This window comes from Balaenoptera ricei, chromosome 14 (assembly GCF_028023285.1).
Source record: "Balaenoptera ricei isolate mBalRic1 chromosome 14, mBalRic1.hap2, whole genome shotgun sequence".
Classification (NCBI taxonomy): domain Eukaryota; kingdom Metazoa; phylum Chordata; class Mammalia; order Artiodactyla; family Balaenopteridae; genus Balaenoptera; species Balaenoptera ricei.
In genome coordinates, this window is record NC_082652.1 from 16,450,813 (window position 1) to 16,472,381 (window position 21,569).

At 36.8% G+C, this 21,569-nt stretch overlaps 1 protein-coding gene across 5 annotated transcripts in view; it reads left to right on the forward strand.

The window, feature by feature from the left end:
- The window catches only part of TMEM116 (transmembrane protein 116), a 188,575-nt gene that overhangs the window by 111,621 nt on the left and 55,385 nt on the right, over positions 1-21,569 (forward strand). The window contains exon 11 of one of the 5 annotated variants that reach the window (XM_059895001.1): positions 11,075-11,308. The exons of the other annotated variants lie outside the window; for them this stretch is intronic. Within the exon in view, the coding sequence (XP_059750984.1) occupies positions 11,075-11,089 (15 nt within the window). The 3' untranslated portion in view covers positions 11,090-11,308. Of the gene's footprint in view, positions 1-11,074; positions 11,309-21,569 lie in introns of those variants that run through there. 5 annotated transcript variants of the gene reach the window in all.

A 21,569-nucleotide genomic window follows, 5' to 3' on the forward strand; every position in this document is an offset into this window, starting at 1 on the left:
CATAAAGGAACAAGATAAATCTCCAGAAACTGACCCTAATGAAATGAACGTGTATTATTTACCTGATAGAGAATCCAAAAATATTGTTTTTAAAATGTTCACTGAAGTCAAGAGAACAATGCATGAACAAAGTGAGAATTTCAACACAGAGATAGAAGATATTAAAAACTACCAGACAGAAGTCATGGAGCTGAAGAACACAATAATTGAACTGAAAAACAATTCACTAGAAGGGTTCAACATTAGACTAGATCAAGCAGAAGAAAGGATCAGTGAACTTTGGAAATAATTCAGTCAGTGAAGAAAACAGAAAGAATGAAAAACAGTGAAGAAAGCTTAGGGGACTTTTGGGATATCATCAAGCCAACGATTATAGGAGTCCCAGTTGGAAGAGAGAAAAAAAAACCAGAAAGCATATTCAAAAAATTGACTGAAAACTTCCCAGATATAGAGAAGCAAGTGGACATACAGATCCACAAACCCTAGAGATCACCAAGCAAGATGAATCTAAAGATAATCCACACTGAGGCGCATATATTGTCAAAAGTCAAAGACAGAGAATTTTGAAAGAGGCTAGAGAAAAGCGACTTGTCACATACAAAGAAACATCCAAAAGACTCTCAGTGTTTTTTCCAGCAGAAACCTTGTAGGCCAGAAAGGAGTGGCATGATATCAAAGAGATATTAGCATTCCCTTGTTCATTGCAGCCAAGATTTACAATAACCAAGATATGGAAACAGCCTAAATGTTCATCAACAAATACAGAAAATGTGATATACATATGATACTATTCAGCCTTAAGAAATAAGGATATCCTGCAACATATGACGACATGGATGAACCTTGAGGACATTATGCTGAGTAAAATAGACCAGTCACAGAAATTCAAATACCTCATTTTTCTACTTATATGAGGTATCTAAATTAGTCAAATTCATGGAATCAAAGAGTTGAATGGTGGTTGCCACAGGCTGGGGTATGGGGAAATGGGGATTTACCAATCAATGACATCAAGTCTCAGTTAAGCAAGATGAATAATTTCTAGGGATCTGCTGTACAACATTGTACCTAGAGTCAACAATACTGTGTTGTGGGTGGGAATGAATTGGGAGATAAGAATTGACATATATATACTAATATGTATAAAATAGATAACTAATGAGACCCTGCTGTATAGCACAGGGAACTCCACTTCGCTGTACAGTAGAAACTAACACAACATTGCAAAACAACTATGCCCCAATTAAAAAAAAATACTGTGTTGTACACTTAAATTTTTGTTAAAAATTGTTGCGTTCTTACCACAGTGCAAAAATGAATAAGGTAGAAATGTATAATATGGGTACAGAGGATTTTAAATTATACAAAACTATTTGTGCTACTCTATCATCGCTAAATTTTAAAATCCAAAGGAAAATATGAAAAATTCTTTATGGAGGTAATATAATTTTTAAAAATTATTTATTTATTTATTTTTGGCTGCATTGGGTCTTTGTTGCTGCACGTGGGCTTTCTCTAGTTGTGGCGAGCGGGGGCTATTCTTCATTGCGGTGTGCGGGCTTCTCATTGTGGTGGCTTCTCTTGTTGCGGAGCACAGGCTCTAGGCACGCAGGCTTCAGTAGTCGTGACTTGCGGGCTCTAGAGCACAGCCTCAGTAGTTGTGGCTCACAGGCTTAGTTGCTCTGCGACATGTGGGATCTTCCCGGACCAGGGCTCGAACCCGTGTCCCCTGCACTGGCAGGCGGATTCTTAACCACCGCGCCACCAGGGAAGCCTGGAGGTAATATAATCTTAATTCCCTAACTTGATAAAGATGGCATTTTTAAAAGCTCCGAAATAAATTTCACTTTTTCTGAATGTAGATTAAAATAATTTTAAAAGATATATTAGAAATAGAACCTTGTAGTATATTCAAGGAAAACACCATGCTCAAAAAGAATTTATGCCAGAAACATAAGCATGAGTTTAGCATTAAGAAATGTATCATCGTAATTCATCACACAAAAAGTTAAAGGAGAAATAAATATAAACATATGAATGCATGCCAAAAAGTTGTTAAAATTCACTGACTATTCCTATTTTAAAACTTTAATGGGAAAACAAAGATACTACATAAACATGGTAAAGACCATTTACCAAAATGTAATGCCAAATAACATATTAATTAGTGAAACAATGAAAGTGTTTCCACTTAAAATCTCTTTCCTTTGCCTTTTTGTCCTGGACAATTTGAATTCTACTTATAGCAGATTCTCCCCAGCATAAGACTTTGTCCTAGAAGACTTTGTCCTTTAATTTTTAAAGTTGTAGACCTCAGACTTCTCTGGCCCCTTCACCCCTTGCAATCGACCCCTTGCATTCTCCCCAGAATTGAAGTGTCTGAAACTTCAGTTTCAGGTACTATTTTTCAAATTGGCTCACTATGCTTTCCAGCAAGTATCTGTTGGATATTTGGTTTTTTCCTGTTCTCAGGTCCAATAGGCATCCCATTACTTCTCTCTGCTTTCTCCATGGCAGTTACTATTTACCACTTGGGTCTTGGAGTTATCAGAGTTTGTCCTTATACACCATACCTTGGGGTTTGTAAGATGACTTATCACCTTTTTTTGTTGTTGTTTGTAGGGTTTGATTTATTACCATCATAGTGCTTTGTCTGTTTTTATGGGGTGATTTGAGATTTTTAAAAATTGCACTGGTGCTGCCACCTTCTGAAAATCTCCCTTCCTTATATTTAAATTTGTTTCGTAGCCTGTAAGAAATTGAATGCTACATCCTATGGTAAATCAGTTTTTTTCATGGACTGTGATATGGAGCCTTACTGAAAGTTTTTTTTTTTTAACATAGAAAACCCGAATTCAAGACTCAGTTTGTTTATTTGCAAATTTTGTTATTTTTGTCATTTACTCTCTTTGAGCATCAGCTTCTTGTTTGTAAAGTGGAAATAATATCTATATGAGCTTTTCTGATGATTCAGTAATATTTGTAAAAATGCTTTGTAAAATAAAAAGTGCTACACAAGCACAGGATATTATTATCAACTTCCTTCACATATTCCCTTTTGACTGAGAACTTTCCTAGGATTTCCCCTTTCCCATGAATTTTTTCCCAGTTTTATTTATTTATTTGCTTATTTATTTATTTTTATTGAAGTATACTTTATTTACAATGTGTTAGTTTCTGGTGTACAGCAGAGTGATTCAGTTATACATATATATACCTATTCTTTTTCGTATTCATTTCCATTATGGTTTATTACAGGATATTGAATGTAGTTTACTGTGCTATACATTAGGACCTTGTGTTTATCTATTTTGTATATAGTGGTTTGTATCTGCTAATCCAAACTCCTAATCCCTCTCCTACCCACTTTCCCCTTTGGTTACCATAAGTTTGTTTTCTATGTGTGTCAGTCCATTTCTGTTTCATAAATAAGTTCATTTTGTGTCATATTTTAGATTCTGCATATAAGTGATATCCTATGGTATTTGTTTTTCTCTTTCTGGCTTACTTCACTTAGTATGATAACCTCTAGGCCCACCCATGTTGCTGCCAATGGCATTATTTTATTCTTCTTCATGACTGAGTGTAGTATTCCATTGTATATATATACCACATCTTCTTTATCCATTCATGAACATCCATTCATGTTCATGTTGCTGGACATTTAGGTTGCTTCCATGTCTTGGCTATTGTTGCTGTGAACATTCAGGTGCATGTATATTTTTGAGTTAGAGTTTTGTCCAGATATATGCCTGGGAGTGGGATTGCTGATCATATGGCAACTCTATTTTTAGTGTTTTAAGGAATCACCGTACTGTTTTCCATAGTGGCTGCACCAAGGTACATTCCCACCGACAGTGTATGAAGGCTCCCTTTTCTCCACACCCTCTCTGGCATTTATTATTTGTAGAATTTTTAATGATGGCCATTCTGACCACTGTGAGGTGGTACCTCATTGTAGTTTTGATTTGCATTTCTCTAATAATTAGCGATGTTGAGCATCTTTTCATGTGCCTGTTGGCCATCTGTATGTCTTCTTTGGAGAAATGTCTATTTAGCTTTTCTGCCCATTTTTTGATTGGGTTGTTTGATATTTTGTTATTGAATTGTATGAGCTGTTTATGTGTTTTGGAAATTAAGCCCTTGTCAGTTGCATCGTTTGCTAATATTTTCTCCCAGTCCGTAGGTTGTCTTTTCGTTTTGTTGATGGTTTCCTTTGTTGTGCAAAAGATTTTAAGTTTGATTAGGTTCCATTTGTTTATTTTTGCCGCCTTGGGAGACTGACCTAAGAAAACATTGCTACGATTTATGTCAGAGAATGTTTTGTCTATGTTCTCTTCTAGGAGTTTTATGGCATCATGTCTGATATTTACATCTTTAAGCCATTTTGAGTTTATTTTTGGGTTTGTTCTAACTTCATTGATTTACATGCGCTGTCCAGCTTTCCCAACAGCACTTGCTGAAGAGTCTGTCTTTTCAGGACACATTTTTTAACTGCAGCCTAATTGACCTTACAAGTTTGGGGTGATGACTACCTGTAATTGTTTTAAAGTATCCTATAATGCCCAACATACTCATTTAACATTAATATTTTGGTATGTACTGGAAGTTCTCTTACCCTTCACTTACCTACTCATTTCATTAACTGATGTTCTCCATTCTTTCTGTAAAACAGTGACAGTCACAACTCACTGGACATTTAGCATTAGTAGGCTATACTTTAATATCTACTTTCCTTACGTATCTGCTTCCATCAAGTACCAAGTTATGTTTATTTCCAAACCTATTTGTGCCAGTTATACTTATGACTATGGTACCTATGACTATAGTACCCAATTAAATATTACATAAAGTGTTAAAATGTGACTGTAAAGAGAAAACGTTTTTGCATTGAGTCAAATGATTTGGAAAAGCTACTTGAAAATATATATTATAGCATTAGATGTGAACACGACAACTGTAAATGGCAGAAAGGCTCTTTAAAAAAAAATCACGAATCATTCTCCATTTACATTTTACTTCCATTAATGAACCAAACAGAAATAAAGGTTCTTACCTACCACATCAAACAATAGTCCAATAGATGAATATTCAAGTTGTTTAAAGTATGTTCATATTAATTTTTAGAATCCCGTTTAGTTAAGCTTTTTGGTTAATCACCTACATAAATACTGTTGATCACTCCTTGAAACACTTTTGCACTTGGCTTTCCAGACGTGACCCTCTCCTGTTTCTTATTTTACCTCCAGTATGGCTCCTCCATACAAAGTCCCAGGGCTTGTACTCTCAACCCTTTGCTGGAACAAAGTTTTTTTTTAATTGAAGAAGATTGTAACAAAGTTCTTACTATATCATCAGGAATATTTAACCCACCATAGAGGTCCAGTGAATTAGCCAGGCATGAAATCCTTTGCAGAAATGACAATGTCTTTCCCCAAATATCTTGATGCTATTTATTTGAATTACATCAAATATAGTAAGCATTTATAATGCCCAAGATCCCACCAGAGCACTTTCTTTGAGGAGCTTATATATAAAATGGACCCATCTTCAAGACATAATGAGTTAAAAAAAAAGCATGGTACTATTTATGTTATACTTACATACATGAAACAATGCTATATATTTTCTTTCTACCTTAAAAGAAGGTCTAGAAACAAATACACTAAACTGATAATAATGGTTCCCAATGAGGAGGATTAGGAAGTGATTAGGACTACTGATAAAAGGGAACTTTAGCCTTATATTTAATATTTTTACTTTTATAATTTTTTTTTTTTTTTTTTTTTTTTGGTACACACCACGCAGCTTGCAGGATCTTAGTTCCCCGACCAGGGATCGAACCCGTGCCCCTTGCAGTGGAAGTGTGGAGTACTAACCACTGGACCACCAGGGAATTCCCTAATTTTTTTACTTTAAAAAATAGCTTTATTGGTGTATAATTAAGCTACTACAAAATTCACCCTTTCAAAGCTCACAATTCAACAGTTTTTAGAATAAATATTGTGCAGATTGTGCAACTATCACTACAATTTAATTTTAGAACATTTTTATCACTCCAAAAAGAAACTTGTTCTGGTTAGCAGTCCCTCCTCACTCTCCCCCTCAGCTTCTTCCACCCCAGCTTTCTGTCTCTGTGGATTTGCCTATTCTGGACATTTAACATAGATAGAATCATATAATATGTGACCTTATGTGACTAGCTTTTTTCACTTAGCATAATGTTTTCAAGATTCATCCATACTGTAGCATGTATCAATACTACTTTCCTTTTTATTGCTGAATAATGGTCTGTTGTATAGCTATACAACATTTTATTTATCCATTCTTCAGTTGATAGACATTTACATAGTTTCCACTTTGGGGATGAATAGTGCTGCTCTGAACGTTTGTGTACAAATTTTTGTATGGGTGTATGTTTTCATATTTCTTGGATATATATGTTTATAGGAGTGGAGTTGCTAGGTCATATGGTAACTCTATGTTTAGCATTTTGTGGAACTGCCAAACTTTGTTCTAACGTGGTTACACCATTTTTAAATTCCCACCAATGATATGTAGAAGTTCCAGTTTTTCCACATCCAGAATCTGTGTTTTTATCTTCAGCATCTAGCGCAGTTCCTGGCATATAAATGTTTCTTGAATGTGAAAGCTTGAATGAAAGAATGAACCAATGAAAAAGTGAACAAATGTGTTGAGGTCAGGTTTCATATTTAATAGCAATTCACAGTAAATATATTGACCATTAGTTTCTCAATTTTAATCTTTTTTTAAATAAATTTTTTTATTTTTTAATTTATTTTATTTTTGTCTGTGTTGGGTCTTCGGTGCTGCACGTGGGCTTTCTCTAGTTGTGACGAGCGGGGGCTACTCTTCATGGCGGTGCACGGGCTTCTCTTTGCAGTGGCTTCTCTTGTTGCAGAGCACAGGCTCTAGGGGCGCTGACTCAGTAGTTGTGTCTCGTGGGCTCTAGAGTGCAGGCTCAGTAGTTGTGCCACACGGGCTTAGTTGCTCCGTGGCATGTGGGATCTTCCCAGACCAGGGATTGAACCCGTGTCCCCTGAATTGGCAGGCAGATTCTTAACCACTGCACCACCAGGGAAGTCCCTCAATTTTAATCTTGATTCATAATTCTAGGGTAGGTCAAGGTCCATGGATTTATCACCTACATTTGATCAATTGACCGTTATTTGGTGTTATGAACTTACATTATTCTATTAATGAACTTACAGTTAGTCCTATACATATCACAACCAGTTGGGTTCATATAATATTGTTTTGTCTACAAAGACAGATAGATTATAAATTCCTTGGATTCAGGGAACATGGTTTATAATTTCTTTGTATTACCAGAAATAATTGTGGTGATATGCTGGTAAGTGTTTGACAACTGGTACTCAAATTTATATGATTTACCTATTTCTGTGCTGTAAATACTCCCACCACCATGGCCAATTTCAAGCTACCAACATGATATCACTGAACACAGAATTGGTAAGATATGCTACAATGAGCTTTCACCAGCGATATTAACTTGCTCCAGCACATCACTAATACCAAAAAGAAAACTGACGGTGAAATCAAATGACCTAAAATTCCAGTCCTGACTCTGCTACTAATTAACTATGTGACATTGCCAAACAGTTCTCCTTTCTGAGTCTCATATATAAAATTGAGCTATTTCTATTAACCTCAAAGACATTTGTGTTATTAATAAGAAAAGACAATATTGTACAACACAAGGAATATAGCCAATATTTTATAATAACTGTAAATGGAGTATAACCTTCAAAAATTGTGAATCACTATACTGTCTACCTGTAACATATAACATTGTACATAAACTATACTTCAATTGAAAAAATAAAGAAAAGACATGAGAAAGTACTAGTTTGGGACATCTAATGGATGGTCAGGTATGAATGTGAATAGCTCAACCATGGAGCTGGGCCCCGATAAGAGACTTATTAGTCAATACTTGTTGACCACTAAACTCTAGGCAAAACCACATACGCTGAGGCTAACTCAGCTCCTTACTTTCCTTCTCTGAAGATCCTTCTTCTGCCCACTCTACCAGTTCCTTCTTCTTGTATAACTTCCTGACAGGTTTTTTTCCCATAAATACTCATTTAAGAAGATAAGTATTACAAAAAAGAAGACAGTTTGATCTAGTTAAATGTAGGTGGAATCTTTGGAAAGCATAAACTGAGTCCTCATTTCAGGGTAGACCCTAGTTAGAAATTTCTGGGATTTATAACTTGTTATGACTTGTGGAGATTAAGAGGATGTAGGATGGGCAGGAAATACCCTATAAAGGCCTAATTTGTTAATATGATATGCAACAAAGGAAAACAATAGTAACCTGGACAAATATTTATTGACTTTATTTTGTTCTGAGCAGAAGTCTAAAAGTTTTACATATTAGTGATCCACACGATAACCCTGCAGGGTATTTATGATTTATCCGATTTTATGGTTGAAAAAAACTGATGTTCATAGGGTAAAATTAAGTTATCCAAACTCACTGCTAAGAAAGATGAGTAGAGATTCAAACCTAAATCACTATGACTTCAAAACCCAAATGATTTGGGCAACCTCTCTAAATAGCCCTAGAGTTGGCCAGTGGTATAGGAAGTGCTATGCCTGGATTAGAAGTTTAGATTTCATCTTAGTGAGTGCATTGAAGGAGCAGAAGGCCCAAAAGCCCAACGTACTATTCCTAAACCCTTAATGTGGTGTCTGGGAAAGTTTGTTAATTTTTTTTTTCATAGAGAGATGTCCTCTGAAGCTACCTCTGCAAGGCCTTAGAGGAGAGGGGCAGGCTCCCATAACTCACCTCAGCCTTATCCCCTGCTAACAATAATGAATTCTAGCTGTGGAGTTACTGTCTCTCAGAACCAGCACAACACAAGCAGCCAAAGCTTGAATTAACTCAAGGTAACAGGATTGCTTGAAGCATGATACTGGGAGGTGCTTCTCACCTGGTGTGAGTTTCCTGAACATGTCTGTCAGTCATCCTGAGAGTAGAATTCTGCCAAGAGGAGTGGTGGAGAAGAGAAAGGAATAACAGGAAGATAGCATAGTTGGAGAATAGGGCCCAGAAGAAAATCCTAGATGTACTATATTCAGATTTGTGTATTTAGAAGTATTTTGTTGGCAGTATTATTTGTAGAGGCTAAAAACAAAACCATGGAAACAAAATTCTTGCCAACTATTGAAAATGGTTGAATTAACTGTAGAATATACTTAACAAAATACCATGGAATACTATGCAGTCATGAAAAGAAATGATTTAGAAATATAGGATGACTTGCTGAGCTTGCCACTATGCAGAGAAAAGCAAGATTCAAAGGAATATAAATAATATGAGCTCATTTTTAAAAGATTACCCCTAAAACACACTATATGTATTCTCTCTATATATATACTTACATGACTATGGAAAAGGATATGGAAAGTTGTACACTAAGTTAGCAGTGAATTTCAAGAACAAAGTGAGGAGAGCTGCAGCCAGTGAAGGGGGTAAAAAGAGGAGATGATCATGAAATAAATTAAGATAGCATCTTCTTAAAGGGAGGGAGTCCAAAATAAATGGAGCATGTAGGATAGGATCCCATTTTTAAAAAGTATTTGGATCTGGGCTTTCTGAAAATAACAGGGATTACAATTCAGAAAACAGGAGATAATGGATGTGTGACATCAATGCGTCAAAACTCAAGAGGCAGCAGTCTTCCAGAACTCAGTACCTTCCAGCCTCTTGTGCCTCGGTCCTTTACCTGGACCCTCTTAAACAAACCCTAGGTCCCCAACTTCCAACTTTTCTCTCAACAAAATCCTTCCTTCTCAGTGATCAACATTACAGTGAGCTCCATAAGTATGTAATTTTGCCTACACTGAAGACAGGTCATCTTTAAGTTTAGTCGAGCTGTATAAATCATGTCTCAACCACTCTAGTGAGGAATAGGCCTTGAGTTTTATCTTAAAATTTCACTGAAAGGTTCTCCCACAAGTAAATGCAAATTTTGCCTTTGACTCTGATTAAGCAAAAACTACTGAGAATTTGAAATGTCTGTAATTATAGTTCATTATGCCACAGGTTTCAAAGACACAAAATCTATCTCATAGGTAAGGTCATAGTCAAAGTATTTAGCTCCCCCCACCAATCAGCATCTGGAAGTAGAAGGATTTTCCATAACAGAACATAAGGTGGAGTGTGCATGTTTATTGGGGGAGGGTTATGAAAGATTCATCTCCTCATTCCAGAGTAATCACCTGGAGCCATGACATATATTATGAAGTGTGATAATGGAGCTTAAATATTTTGACAGCTTTATGTATAGAAGCAGGTGAAAAATTATTTTAAAGTTGTTCATCACTTACGTTGCTGGAGGAAGATTGCCTTTTTTTTTTTAATTGGAGTAAAATTGCTTTACAGTGTTGTGTTAGTTTCTGCTGTACAGTGAAGTGAATCAGCTATATGTATACCTATATCCCTTTCCTCTTGCACCTCCCTCCCACCCCGCCATCCCACCCATCTAGGTTGTCACAGCTCACCGAGCTGAGCTCCCTGTGCTATACAGCAGGTTCCCACTAGCTATCTATTTTACACATGGTAATGTATTTATGTCAAACCTAATTTCCTAATTCATCCCACCCTTGCCTTCCCCCCCGTGTCCACATGTCTGTTCTCTACGTCTGCATCTCTATTCCTGACCTACAAATAGATTCATCTGTACCATTTTTCCAGATTCCACATATATGCGTTAATTTACGATATTTGTTTTTCTCTTTCTGGCTTACTTCACTCTGTATGACAGACTCTAGGTCCATCCACATCTCTGCAAATGACCTGATTTCGTTCCTTTTTACAGCTGAGTAATATTCCATTGTATATATGTACCACATCTTCTTTATCCATTCATCTGTCATTGTACATTTAGGTTGTGTAATAACGGAGCTTAAATATTTTGACAGCTTTATGTATAGAAGCAGGTGAAAAATTATTTTAAAGTTGTTCAGCATTTTCATTGGTGGAGAAAGATTGCCTTTGTTTTTTGTTTTGTTTTTTTTTAAGAAAACACTTCAGTGAGATTTTGGTCCACACCCACCCCAAATGATGAATTCTACTCAAGAATGAAATTTGAGCCCATTGCTAACATTATGCTCAGTGGTGAAAAGCTGAAAGCTTTTCCTCTAAGATCAGGAACAGCACAAGGATGCCCACTTTCACCACTTTTATTCAAGATAGTATTAAAAGTCATAGGCAGAGCAGTTAGGCAAGAAAAAGAAATAAAAGCATCCAAATCAAAAAGGAAGAAGTAAAACTCACTACTTGCAGATGACATTTTTTAAAAATTATTTATTTATTTATTTATTTATGGCTGTGTTGGGTCTTCGTTTCTGTGTGAGGGCTTTCTCCAGTTGCAGCAAGTGGGGGCCACTCTTCATCGCGGTGCACAGGCCTCTCACTATCGTGGCCTCTCTTGTTGCGGAGCACAGGCTCCAGACGTGCAGGCTCAGCAATTGTGGCTCACAGGCCTAGTTGCTCCGCGGCATGTGGGATCTTCCCAGACCAGGGCTCGAACCCGTGTCCCCTGCATTGGCAGGCAGATTCTCAACCACTGCGCCACCAGGGAAGCCCCCAGATGACATATTATATATAAAAAGCCCTAAAGACTCAACCAAAATACTGTTAGAACTAATAAATGAATTCAATAAAGTTATAAGATGCAAAATCAATATACAAAAATTAGTTGTGTTTCTATACACTAATAACAAACTATCAAAGAGAGAAATTAAGAAAACAATCCCATTTATAATTGCATCAAAAAGAATAAAATACTTGGAATGAAGTTAACCAAGGAGGTGAAAGACCTATACACTGAAAACTATAAGACATTGATGAAGGAAATTGAAGAAGATGCAAATAATAGAAAAATATTCTGTGTTTATGAGTTGGAAGAATTAATATTGTTAAAATGTCCATAATACCCAAAGCAATCTGTAGACTCAGTGCAATCACTATCAAAATTCCAGTGACATTTACCACAGAAATAGAACAAACAATCCTAAAATTTCTTTGGAACTATGAAAGACCCCAGATAGCCAAAGCAGTCTTGATAAAAAAGAACAAAGCTGGAAGCATAATGCTTCCTGATTTCAAACTATATTACAAAGCTATAGTAATCAAAACACTATGGTATTGGCATAAAAACAGACACATAGATCAGTGGAACAGAATAGAAAGCTCAGAAATAAACTCATACATATATAGTCAATTACTTTACAACAAAGAAGCCAAGAATATACAGTGAGGAAAGAACAGTCTCTTCAATAAAGGGGAAAACTGAACAACCACATGCATAAAATGAAACTGCATCACTATCTTATACCATATATAAAAATTAACTCAAAATGGGTTAAAGATGTGAAAATAAGATCTGAAACCATAAAACTCCTAGGAAAAAAACATAGGCAGTAAGCTCCTTGACACTGGCCTTGACAATGGCTTTTTGGATTTGACACCAAAAGCCAAGGCAACAAATGCAAAAACAAGTGGAACTAGGGACTTCCCTGGTGGTCCAGTGGTTAAGACTCCATGCTCCTAATGCAGGGGCCTGGGTTTGATCCCTGGTCAGGGAACTAGATCCCACATGCCGCAACTAAGAGCTTGCATGCTGCAACTAAAGATCCTGCATGCCGCAAGGAAGATCCCGCACGTGGCAATGAAGATCCCACATGCTGCAACTAAGACTCGGCGCAGCCAAATAAATAAATAAATATTAAAAAAGGAAAGAAAAAACAAGTGGAACCACATCAAACTAAAAGGCTTCTTTCTGCACAGCAAAGGAAATCATCAACAAAATGAAAAGTCAACGTATCGAATGGGAGAAAATATTTGCAAATCATATATCTGATATGGGGTTAATATCCAAATATAAAAGGAACTTATACAACTCAATAGCAAAAAAAAAAGTCTAATTTAAAAATGGACAGAGGATCTGAATAGACATTTTTCCAAAGAAGACATAAAGATGGCCAACAGGTCCATGAAAAGGTGCTCAACATCACTAATCACCTGGGAAATGCAAATCAAACCACAGTGAGATATCACCTTATACCTGTTATCAAAACGACAAGAAACAAGTTTTGGCAAGAATGTGGAGAAAAGGGAACTCTGGTGCACTCTTGGTGGGAATGTAAACTGGTACAGCCACTATGGAAAACAATATGGAGGTCCCTTAAAAAATTAAAAATAGAACTACCGTATGATCCAGCAATCGACTTCTGGGCATTTATCCAAAGGAAACAAAAACACCAACTAAAAAAGATATCTGCACCACCATGTTCCTTGCAGCATTATTTACAATTGCCAAGACATAGAAGAAACTTAGGTGTCTATCAATGGAGGAATGAATTAAGAAAATGTTATACACACACATGCACAATATTATTCAGCCATAAAAAAGAAGGAAATCTTGCCATTTGTGACAATATGGATGGACCTTGAAGGCATTATGTTAAGTGAAATAAGTCACACAGAGAAAGAAAATAGCTTATGATCTCACTTATATGTGGAATCTAAAAGAAACAGAAAAACAAAAGGTTGAACTCATAGGTACAGAGAACAAGTCAGTGGTTGCCAGAGGCAGGGTGTGGGGCATTGGTGAAATGGGTGAAGAAGACCAAAAGGTACAAACTTCCAGTTAAAAATAAGTAAGTCCTGGGAATATAATATACAGCATGGTGACTATGATTCATACTACTGTATTGTATATTTGAAGGTTGCTAAGAGAGTAGATCTTAAAAGTTCTCAACCTAAGAAAAAAATTTTTTGTAATTATGTGTGAATGTTAACTAGATTTATTGTGATCACTTTACAATATATACAAATATGAATCATTATGTTGTACATCTGAAACTAATATAATATGTCAATTATATCTCAAAAATAAAAATTAGAAAAAAGAGCAAGCTTATAAAAGATTGAAGTTTGGACTTAAAAAAGCTAAATTTTTGTCAAACTAATTTAATGCTTTGTGTTCACTGTGGGCATGATTACATCCATGTGAAGTTATGGTAATGTGATCTGAATTTTCAGTAAATTATTTTTAAAAAATTTTCCCCCTCATTGGGCCCCAGAAACTGGAGTGGAGTCTGATTCCAGGCTATGAGGATATTCCTAAAAGCCCTCCTACAGGAATTAAGAAAGGATGTCAGATCAGGTCCAAGGAGAGAGATGGCCTATCCAAGTCCCCAAGCAGGGCATGACCCCTGGACTCCAAAAGCATAATACCTTCAGCATACAAATGTGTTTTCTTTTCCACGTAATTTCCCTTTGTTTCCTCCAAATCTGGATAAAAATCTAGAGCCTGGACTTGGCTGTACTTCCAGGAACTAAGGGAAAGACCTGGGTCTCTGTTGGCCTGAGGCAGCACAGAAAGGACAATAGCTGCCCAGGAAAGGCAGGTAAAGGATGGCAATAAATCACCGTCAGAGTTCTCAGGGGAGCAGCTGTCTGGGTCATCAGTGACTACCGGCACAGATTATCAGAATGTGTAAACAGCCCTCGGAATTCCCCAAATATAATGAGGACAGGAATCAGACGAAGTGGTATACTCCCTAGAGGTAGTCATACACAGTGCAGAATGAACTATTGTCACCCGAGCGTTACGGGAAACTCTTATTATCCTTGTACACCCCAAGTTATAAGTTACCTGGTCACTCCTGCCCACATTAAAGCTGACCCCTCCCCTACCATAGACTATCCTTCATTGGAGTTTGGGGTTTTATAAACTTTTTATGACTTACTTGACAGTTTATAAGTATTTAGCTGTATTGAATCTGAGCAAGATTTTGGTTGTGCTAGGGAGTGGCAAGAGGCATCCTGCCCCAGGAATGAATTTGGCCCTATATTTTAAGGTTATCTCTAGTTAAAACTTTCACTTGGTAAACATTTATTAAGCATCTACAATATGCTGGGCCCACAGCACTGAATAAGATGGCAATCTGCAACACCATAATGTCAGGATATAATAGGAGGAAAGACATTTTCATCAGTAATGACTATACAATTTGTGGACTCATAGTAGAAGTCAATTAAGGATATATTGAGTGTTTTCCCTGTCACTTTTTACTGAAGGAAAAGGCTCACGAGGTAGTAGAAATTGTAGATTGAGTCATACTTTGGAAGAGATGCCGGTACCACCACTTACTGGCTCCAGAGAAAATTCTCTTTGGTCTGTTTCCTCATGAAAGATGGAGGTTTCATAGGGTGGTTGGGAGGATTAAATTAAGACAGTGAATGTAAAGTGTTTAACACAGTTCCTGGCACAGAATGAATAATGTTAATATTATACTATTTTTAAAAATATCTTTATTGGAGTATAATTGCTTTACAATGCTGTGTTAGTTTCTGCTGTATAAAATCAGCTATATGTATACATATATCCCCATATCCCCTCCCTCTTGCATCTCTCTCCCACCCTCCCTATCCCAACCCTCTAGGTGGTCACAAAGCACTGAGCTGATCTCCCTGTGCTATGTAGCTGCTTCCCACTAGGTATCTATTTTACATTTGGTAGTGTATATATGTCAATGCCACTCTCTCACTTTGTCCCAGCTTACCCTTCCCCCCTCTCCGTGTCCTCAAGTCCATTCTCTATGTCTGTGTCTTTGTTCCTGTCCTGCCCCTAGGTTCGTCAGAACCAATTTTTTTTTTTATATTCTATATATATGTGTTAGCACACGGTATTTGTTTTTCTCTTTCTGACTTACTTCACTCTGTATGACAGACTCTAGGTCCATCCACCTCACTACAAATAACTCAATTTCGTTTCTTTTTATGGCTGAGTAATATTCCATTGTATATATGTGCCACATCTTCTTTATCCATTCATCTGTCGATGGACATTTAGGTTGCTTCCATGTCCTGGCTATTGTAAATAGTGCTGCAATGAACATTGTGGTACATGACTCTCTTAGAATTATGGTTTTCTTAGGGTATATGCCCAGTAGTGGGATTGCTGGGTCATGTGGTAGTTCTATTTCTGGTTTTTTAAGGAACCTCCATACTGTTCTCCATAGTGGCTGTATCAATTTACATTCCCACCAACAGTGCAAGAGGGTTCCCTTTTCTTCACACCATCTCCAGCATTTATTGTTTGTAGATATTTTGATGATGGCCAATCTGACCAGTGTGAGGTGATACCCCATTGTAATTTTGATTTGCATTTCTCTAATGATTAGTGATGTTGAGCATCTTTTCATGTGTTTGTTGGCAATCTGTATATCTTCTTTGGAGAAATGTCTGTTTAGGTCTTCTGCACATTTTTGGGTTGGGTTGTTTGTTTTTTTGATATTGAGCTGCATGAGCTGCTTGTATATTTTGGAGATTAATCCTTTGTCAGTTGCTTCGTTTGCAAATATTTTCTCCCATTCTGAGGGTTGTCTTTTCATCTTGTTTATGGTTTCCTTTGCTGTGCAAAAGCTTTTAAGTTTCATTAGGTCCCATTTGTTTATTTTTGTTTTTATTTCCATTTCTCTAGGAGATGGGTCAAAAAGGATCTTGCTGTGATTTATGTCATTGAGTGTTCTGCCTGTGTTTTCTTCTAAGAGTTTGATGGCGTCTGGCCTTACATTTAGGTCTTTAATCCATTTTGAGTTTATTTTTGTATATGGTGTTAAGAAGTGTTCTAATTTCATTCTTTTACATGTAGCTGTCCGTTTTTCCCAGAACCACTTATTGAAGAGGCTGTCTTTTCTCCATTGTATACTCTTGCCTCCTTTATCAAAGATAAGGTGACCATATGTGCATGGGTTTAACTCTGGGCTTTCTATCCTGTTCCATTGATCTATATTTCTGTTTTTGTGCCAGTACCATACTGTCTTGATTACTGTAGCTTTGTAGTATAGTCTGAAGTCTGGGAGCCTGATTCCTACAGCTCCGTTTTTCTTATCTCAAGATTGCTTTGACTATTCAGGGTCTTTTGTGTTTCCATAGAAATTGTGCAATTTTTTGTTCTAGTTCTGTGAAAAATGCCATTGGTAGTTTGATAGGGATTGCATTGAATCTGTAGATTGCTTTGGTTAGTATAGTCATTTTCACAATGTTGATTCTTCCAATCCAAGAACATGGTATATGTCTCCATCTGTTGTTATCATCTTTAATTTCTTTCATCAGTGTCTTATAGTTTTCTGCATACAGGTCTTTTGTCTCCTTAGGGAGATTTATTCCTAGGTATTTTATTCTTTTTGTTGCAGTGGTAAATGGGAGTGTTTCCTTAATTTCTCTTTCAGATTTTTCATCATTAGTGAATAGGAATGCAAGAGATTTCTGTGCATTAATTTTGTATCCTGCTACTTTACCAAATTGATTGATTAGCTCTAGTAGTTTTCTGGTAGCATCTTTAGTATTCTCTATGTATGGTATGATGTCATCTGCAAACAGTGACAGTTTTACTTCTTTTCTGATTTGGATTATTTTTATTTCTTTTTCTTCTCTGATTGCTGTGGATAAAACTTCCAAAACTATGTTGAATAATAGTGGTGAGAGTGGGCAACCTTGTCTTGTTCCTGATCTTAGAGGAAATGGTTTCAGTTTTTCACCATTGAGAACAGTGTTGGCTGTGGGTTTGTCATATGTGGCCTTTATTATGTTGAGATAGGTTCCCTCTATGCTTACTTTCTGGAGAGTTTTTATCATAAATGGGTGTTGAATTTTGTCAAAAGCTTTTTCTGCATCTATTGAGATGATCATATGGTTTTTATTCTTCAATTTGTTAATATGGTTTATCACATTGATTTGCGTATATTGATGAATACTTGCATTCCTGGGATTAAACCCCACTTGATCATGGTGTATAATCCATTTAATGTGCTGTTGGATTCTGTTTGCTAGTATTTTGTTAAGGGTTTTTGCATCTATGTTCATTGGTGATATTGGCCTGTAGTTTTCTTTTTTTGTGACATCTTTGTCTGGTTTTGGTATCAGGGTGATGGTGGCCTCGTAGAATGAGTTTGGGAGTATTCCTCCCTCTGCTATATTTTGGAAGAGTTTGAGAAGGATGGGTGTTAGCTCTTCTCTAAATGTTTCATAGAATTTGCCTGTGAAGCCATCTGGTCCTCGGCTTTTGTTTGTTGGAAGATTTAAAATCACAGTTTCAATTTCAGTGCTTGTGATTGATCTGTTTATGTTTTCTGTTTATTCCTGGTTCAGTCTCAGAAGGTTGTGCTTTTCTAATAATTTGTCCATTTCTTTCAGGCTGTACTTTTTATTGGCATAAAGTTGCTTGTAGTAATCTCTCATGATCCTTTGTATTTCTGTACTGTCAGTTGTTACTTCTCCTTTTTCATTTTTAATTCTATTGATTTGAGTCTTCTCCCTTTTTTTCTTGATGAGTTTGGCTAATGGTTTATCAATTTTGTTTATCTTCTCAAAGAACCAGCTTTTAGTTTTATCGATCTTTGCTATTGTTTCCTTCATTTCTTTTTCATTTATTTCTGCTCTGATCTTTATGGTTTCTTTCCTTCTGCTAACTTTGGGGGTTTTTTGTTCTTTCTCTAATTGCTTTAGGTGTAAGGTTAGGTTGTTTATTTGAGATTTGTCTTGTTTCTTGAGGTAGGCTTGTATTGCTATAAATTTCCCTCTTAGAACCGCTTTTGCTGCATCCCATAGATTTTGAGTCATCGTGTTTTCATTGTCATTTGTGTCTAGGTATTTTTTGATTTCCTCTTTGATTTCTTCAGTGATCACTTGGTTATTTAGTAGCATATTGTTTAGCCTCCATGTGTTTGTGTTTTTTACAGTTTTCTTCCTGTAATTGATATTTAGTCTCATAACGTTGTGGTCGGAAAAGATACTTGATACGATTTCAGTTTTCTTAAATTTACCAAGGCTTGATTTGTGACCCAAGATATGGTCTATCCAGGAGAATGTTCCATGAGCAGTTGAGAAGAAAGTGTATTCTGTTGTTTTTGGATGAACTGTCCTCTAAATATCAATTAAGTCCATCTTGTTTAATGTGTCATTTAAAGATTGTTTTTCCTAATTTATTTTCATTTTGGATGATCTGTCCATTGGTGAAAGTGGGGTGTTAAAGTCCCCTACTATTATTGTGTTACCCTCAATTTCCCCTTTTATGGCTGTTAGCATTTGCCTTATTTATTGAGGTGCTCCTATACATAGGAGCATAAATATTGGGTTTATGCATAAATATTGGGTTGGGTGCATAAATATTTACAATTGTTATATCTTTTTCTTGGATTGATCCCTTGATCATTATGTAGTGTCCTTCTTTGTCTCTTGTAACAGTCTTTATTTTAAAGTCTGTTTTGTCTGATACGAGAATTGCTACTCCAGCTTTCTTCTGATTTCCATTTGCATGGAATATCTTTTTCCATCCCCTCACTTTCAGTCTGTATGTGTCCCTAGGTCTGAAGTGGGTCTCTTGTAGACAGCATATGTATGGGTCTTGTTTTTATATCCATTCAGCCAGTCTGTCTTTTGGTTGGAGCATTTAATCCATTCACGTTTCAGGTAATTATCGATATGTATGTTCCTATTCCCATTTTCTTAATTGTTTTGGGTTTGTTATTGTAGGTCTTTTCCTTCTCTTGTGTTTCGTACCTAGAGAAGTTTCTTTAGCATTTGTTGTAAAGCTGGTTTGGTGGTGCTGAATTCTCTTAACTTTTCCTTATCTGTAAAGGTTTTAATTTCTCCGTGGAATCTGAATGAGATCCTTGCTGGGTAGAGTAATCTTGATTGTAGGTTTTTCCCTTTCATCACTGTAAATATGTCCTGCCACTCCCTTCTGGCTTGTAGAGTTTCTGCTGAAAAATCAGCTGTTAACCTTATGGGGATTCCCTTGTATGTTATTTGTTGCTCTTCCCTTGCTGCTTTTAATTTTTCTTTGTATTTAATTTTTGATAGTTTGATTAATATGTGTCTCGGCGTGTTTCTCTTTGGGTTTATCCAGTATGGTACTCTCTGTGCTTCCTGGACTTGATGGACTATTTCCTTTCCCATGTTAGGGAAGTTTTCAACTAATCTCTTCAAATATTTTCTCAGTCCCTTTCTTTTTCTCTTCTTCTTCTGGAACCCCTATAATTCAAATGTTGGTTCATTTGCTGTTGTCCCAGAGGTCTCTGAGACTGTCCTCAATTCTTTTCATTCTTTTTTCTTTATTCTGGTCCCTGGTAGTTATTTCCACCATTTTATCTTCCAGCTCATTTATCCATTCTTCTGCCTCAGTTATTCTGTTATTGATTCCTTCTAGAGTATTTTTTTTTAATTTATTTATTTATTTTTGGCTGCGTTGGGACTTCGTTGTGGTGCGCAGGCTTCTCTTTGCGGTGGCTTCTCTTGTTGCGGCGCACGGGTTCTAGGAGCGTGAACTTCAGTAGTTGTGGCATGTGGGCTCAGTAGTTGTGGCTCACGGGCTCTAGCAGACAGGCTCAGTAGTTGTGGTGCACGGGCTTAGCTGCTCCACGGTATGTGGGATCTTCCTGGACCAGGGCTCGAACCCCTGTCCCCTGCATTGGCAGGCGGATTCCTAACCACTGTGCCACCAGGGAAGCCCCCTTCTGGAGTATTTTTAATTTCAGTAATTGTGTTTTTCATCACTGTTTGTTTGCTCTTTAGTTCTTCTAGATCCTTGTTAAATGTTTCTTGTATTTTCTCCATTCTGTTTCCGAGATTTTGGATCATCTTTACTATCATTACCCTGAATTCCTTTTCAGGTAGGTTGCCTGTTTTGTCTTCATTTATTTGGTCTTGTAGGTTTTTACCTTGCTACTTCATCTGTAACATATTTTTTTGTCGTTTCTTTTTTTTTTTTTAATGGGTGGTGCTGTATTCCTATCTTACTGGTTGTTTGGCCTGAGACATCCAGCACTGGAGTTTGCAGGCAGTTAGATAGAGCTGGGTCTTGGTGCTGAGATGAGGACCTCTGGGAGGCCTCACTCCGATTGATATTCCCTGGGGTCTGAGGTTCTCTGTTAGTCCCGCAGTTTGGATTCGGAGCTCCCACCACAGGAGCTTGGGTCCGATCTCCGGCCTGGGAACCAAGATCCCACAAGCTTCACGGCGCAGTAAAAAAAAAAAAAAAAAAGGAAGAAAGAAAAAAAGGAGCAGTACAATATCAAAGAATAAAAAACAAAATAAAATTAGATAAAAAATATATTAAAAAAAATAAAACTATAATTGAAACAACTGCAATAAGGTAAAATAAAACCACAGCAGAAAAAAGAAAAGAAAGGGGGGGGGGGGCAAGAAGCCAAAAGGAGAAATCACTAACAAAGTATAAAGAATAAAATGAAATTAGAAAAATAAAAGATTGGGAAAAATAAAAATATACAAGAATCAACAACAATGAATCAACCAGGTAAAACAGAACCCGATCTAAGAGAGGAAAAAAGAAAAGAAAGAAAAAAAAAAGCCTTGGCTATGGGGGCAGAGTTTACCTGGGGGGAGGTGGAACTTAGGCAGGGGTGGGGTTTAGGGTGGGGTGGGACCTAGGCAGGTGGGGGGGGTGACGTTTGAGCATGGGACAGGGCCTAGGCAGGTTGAT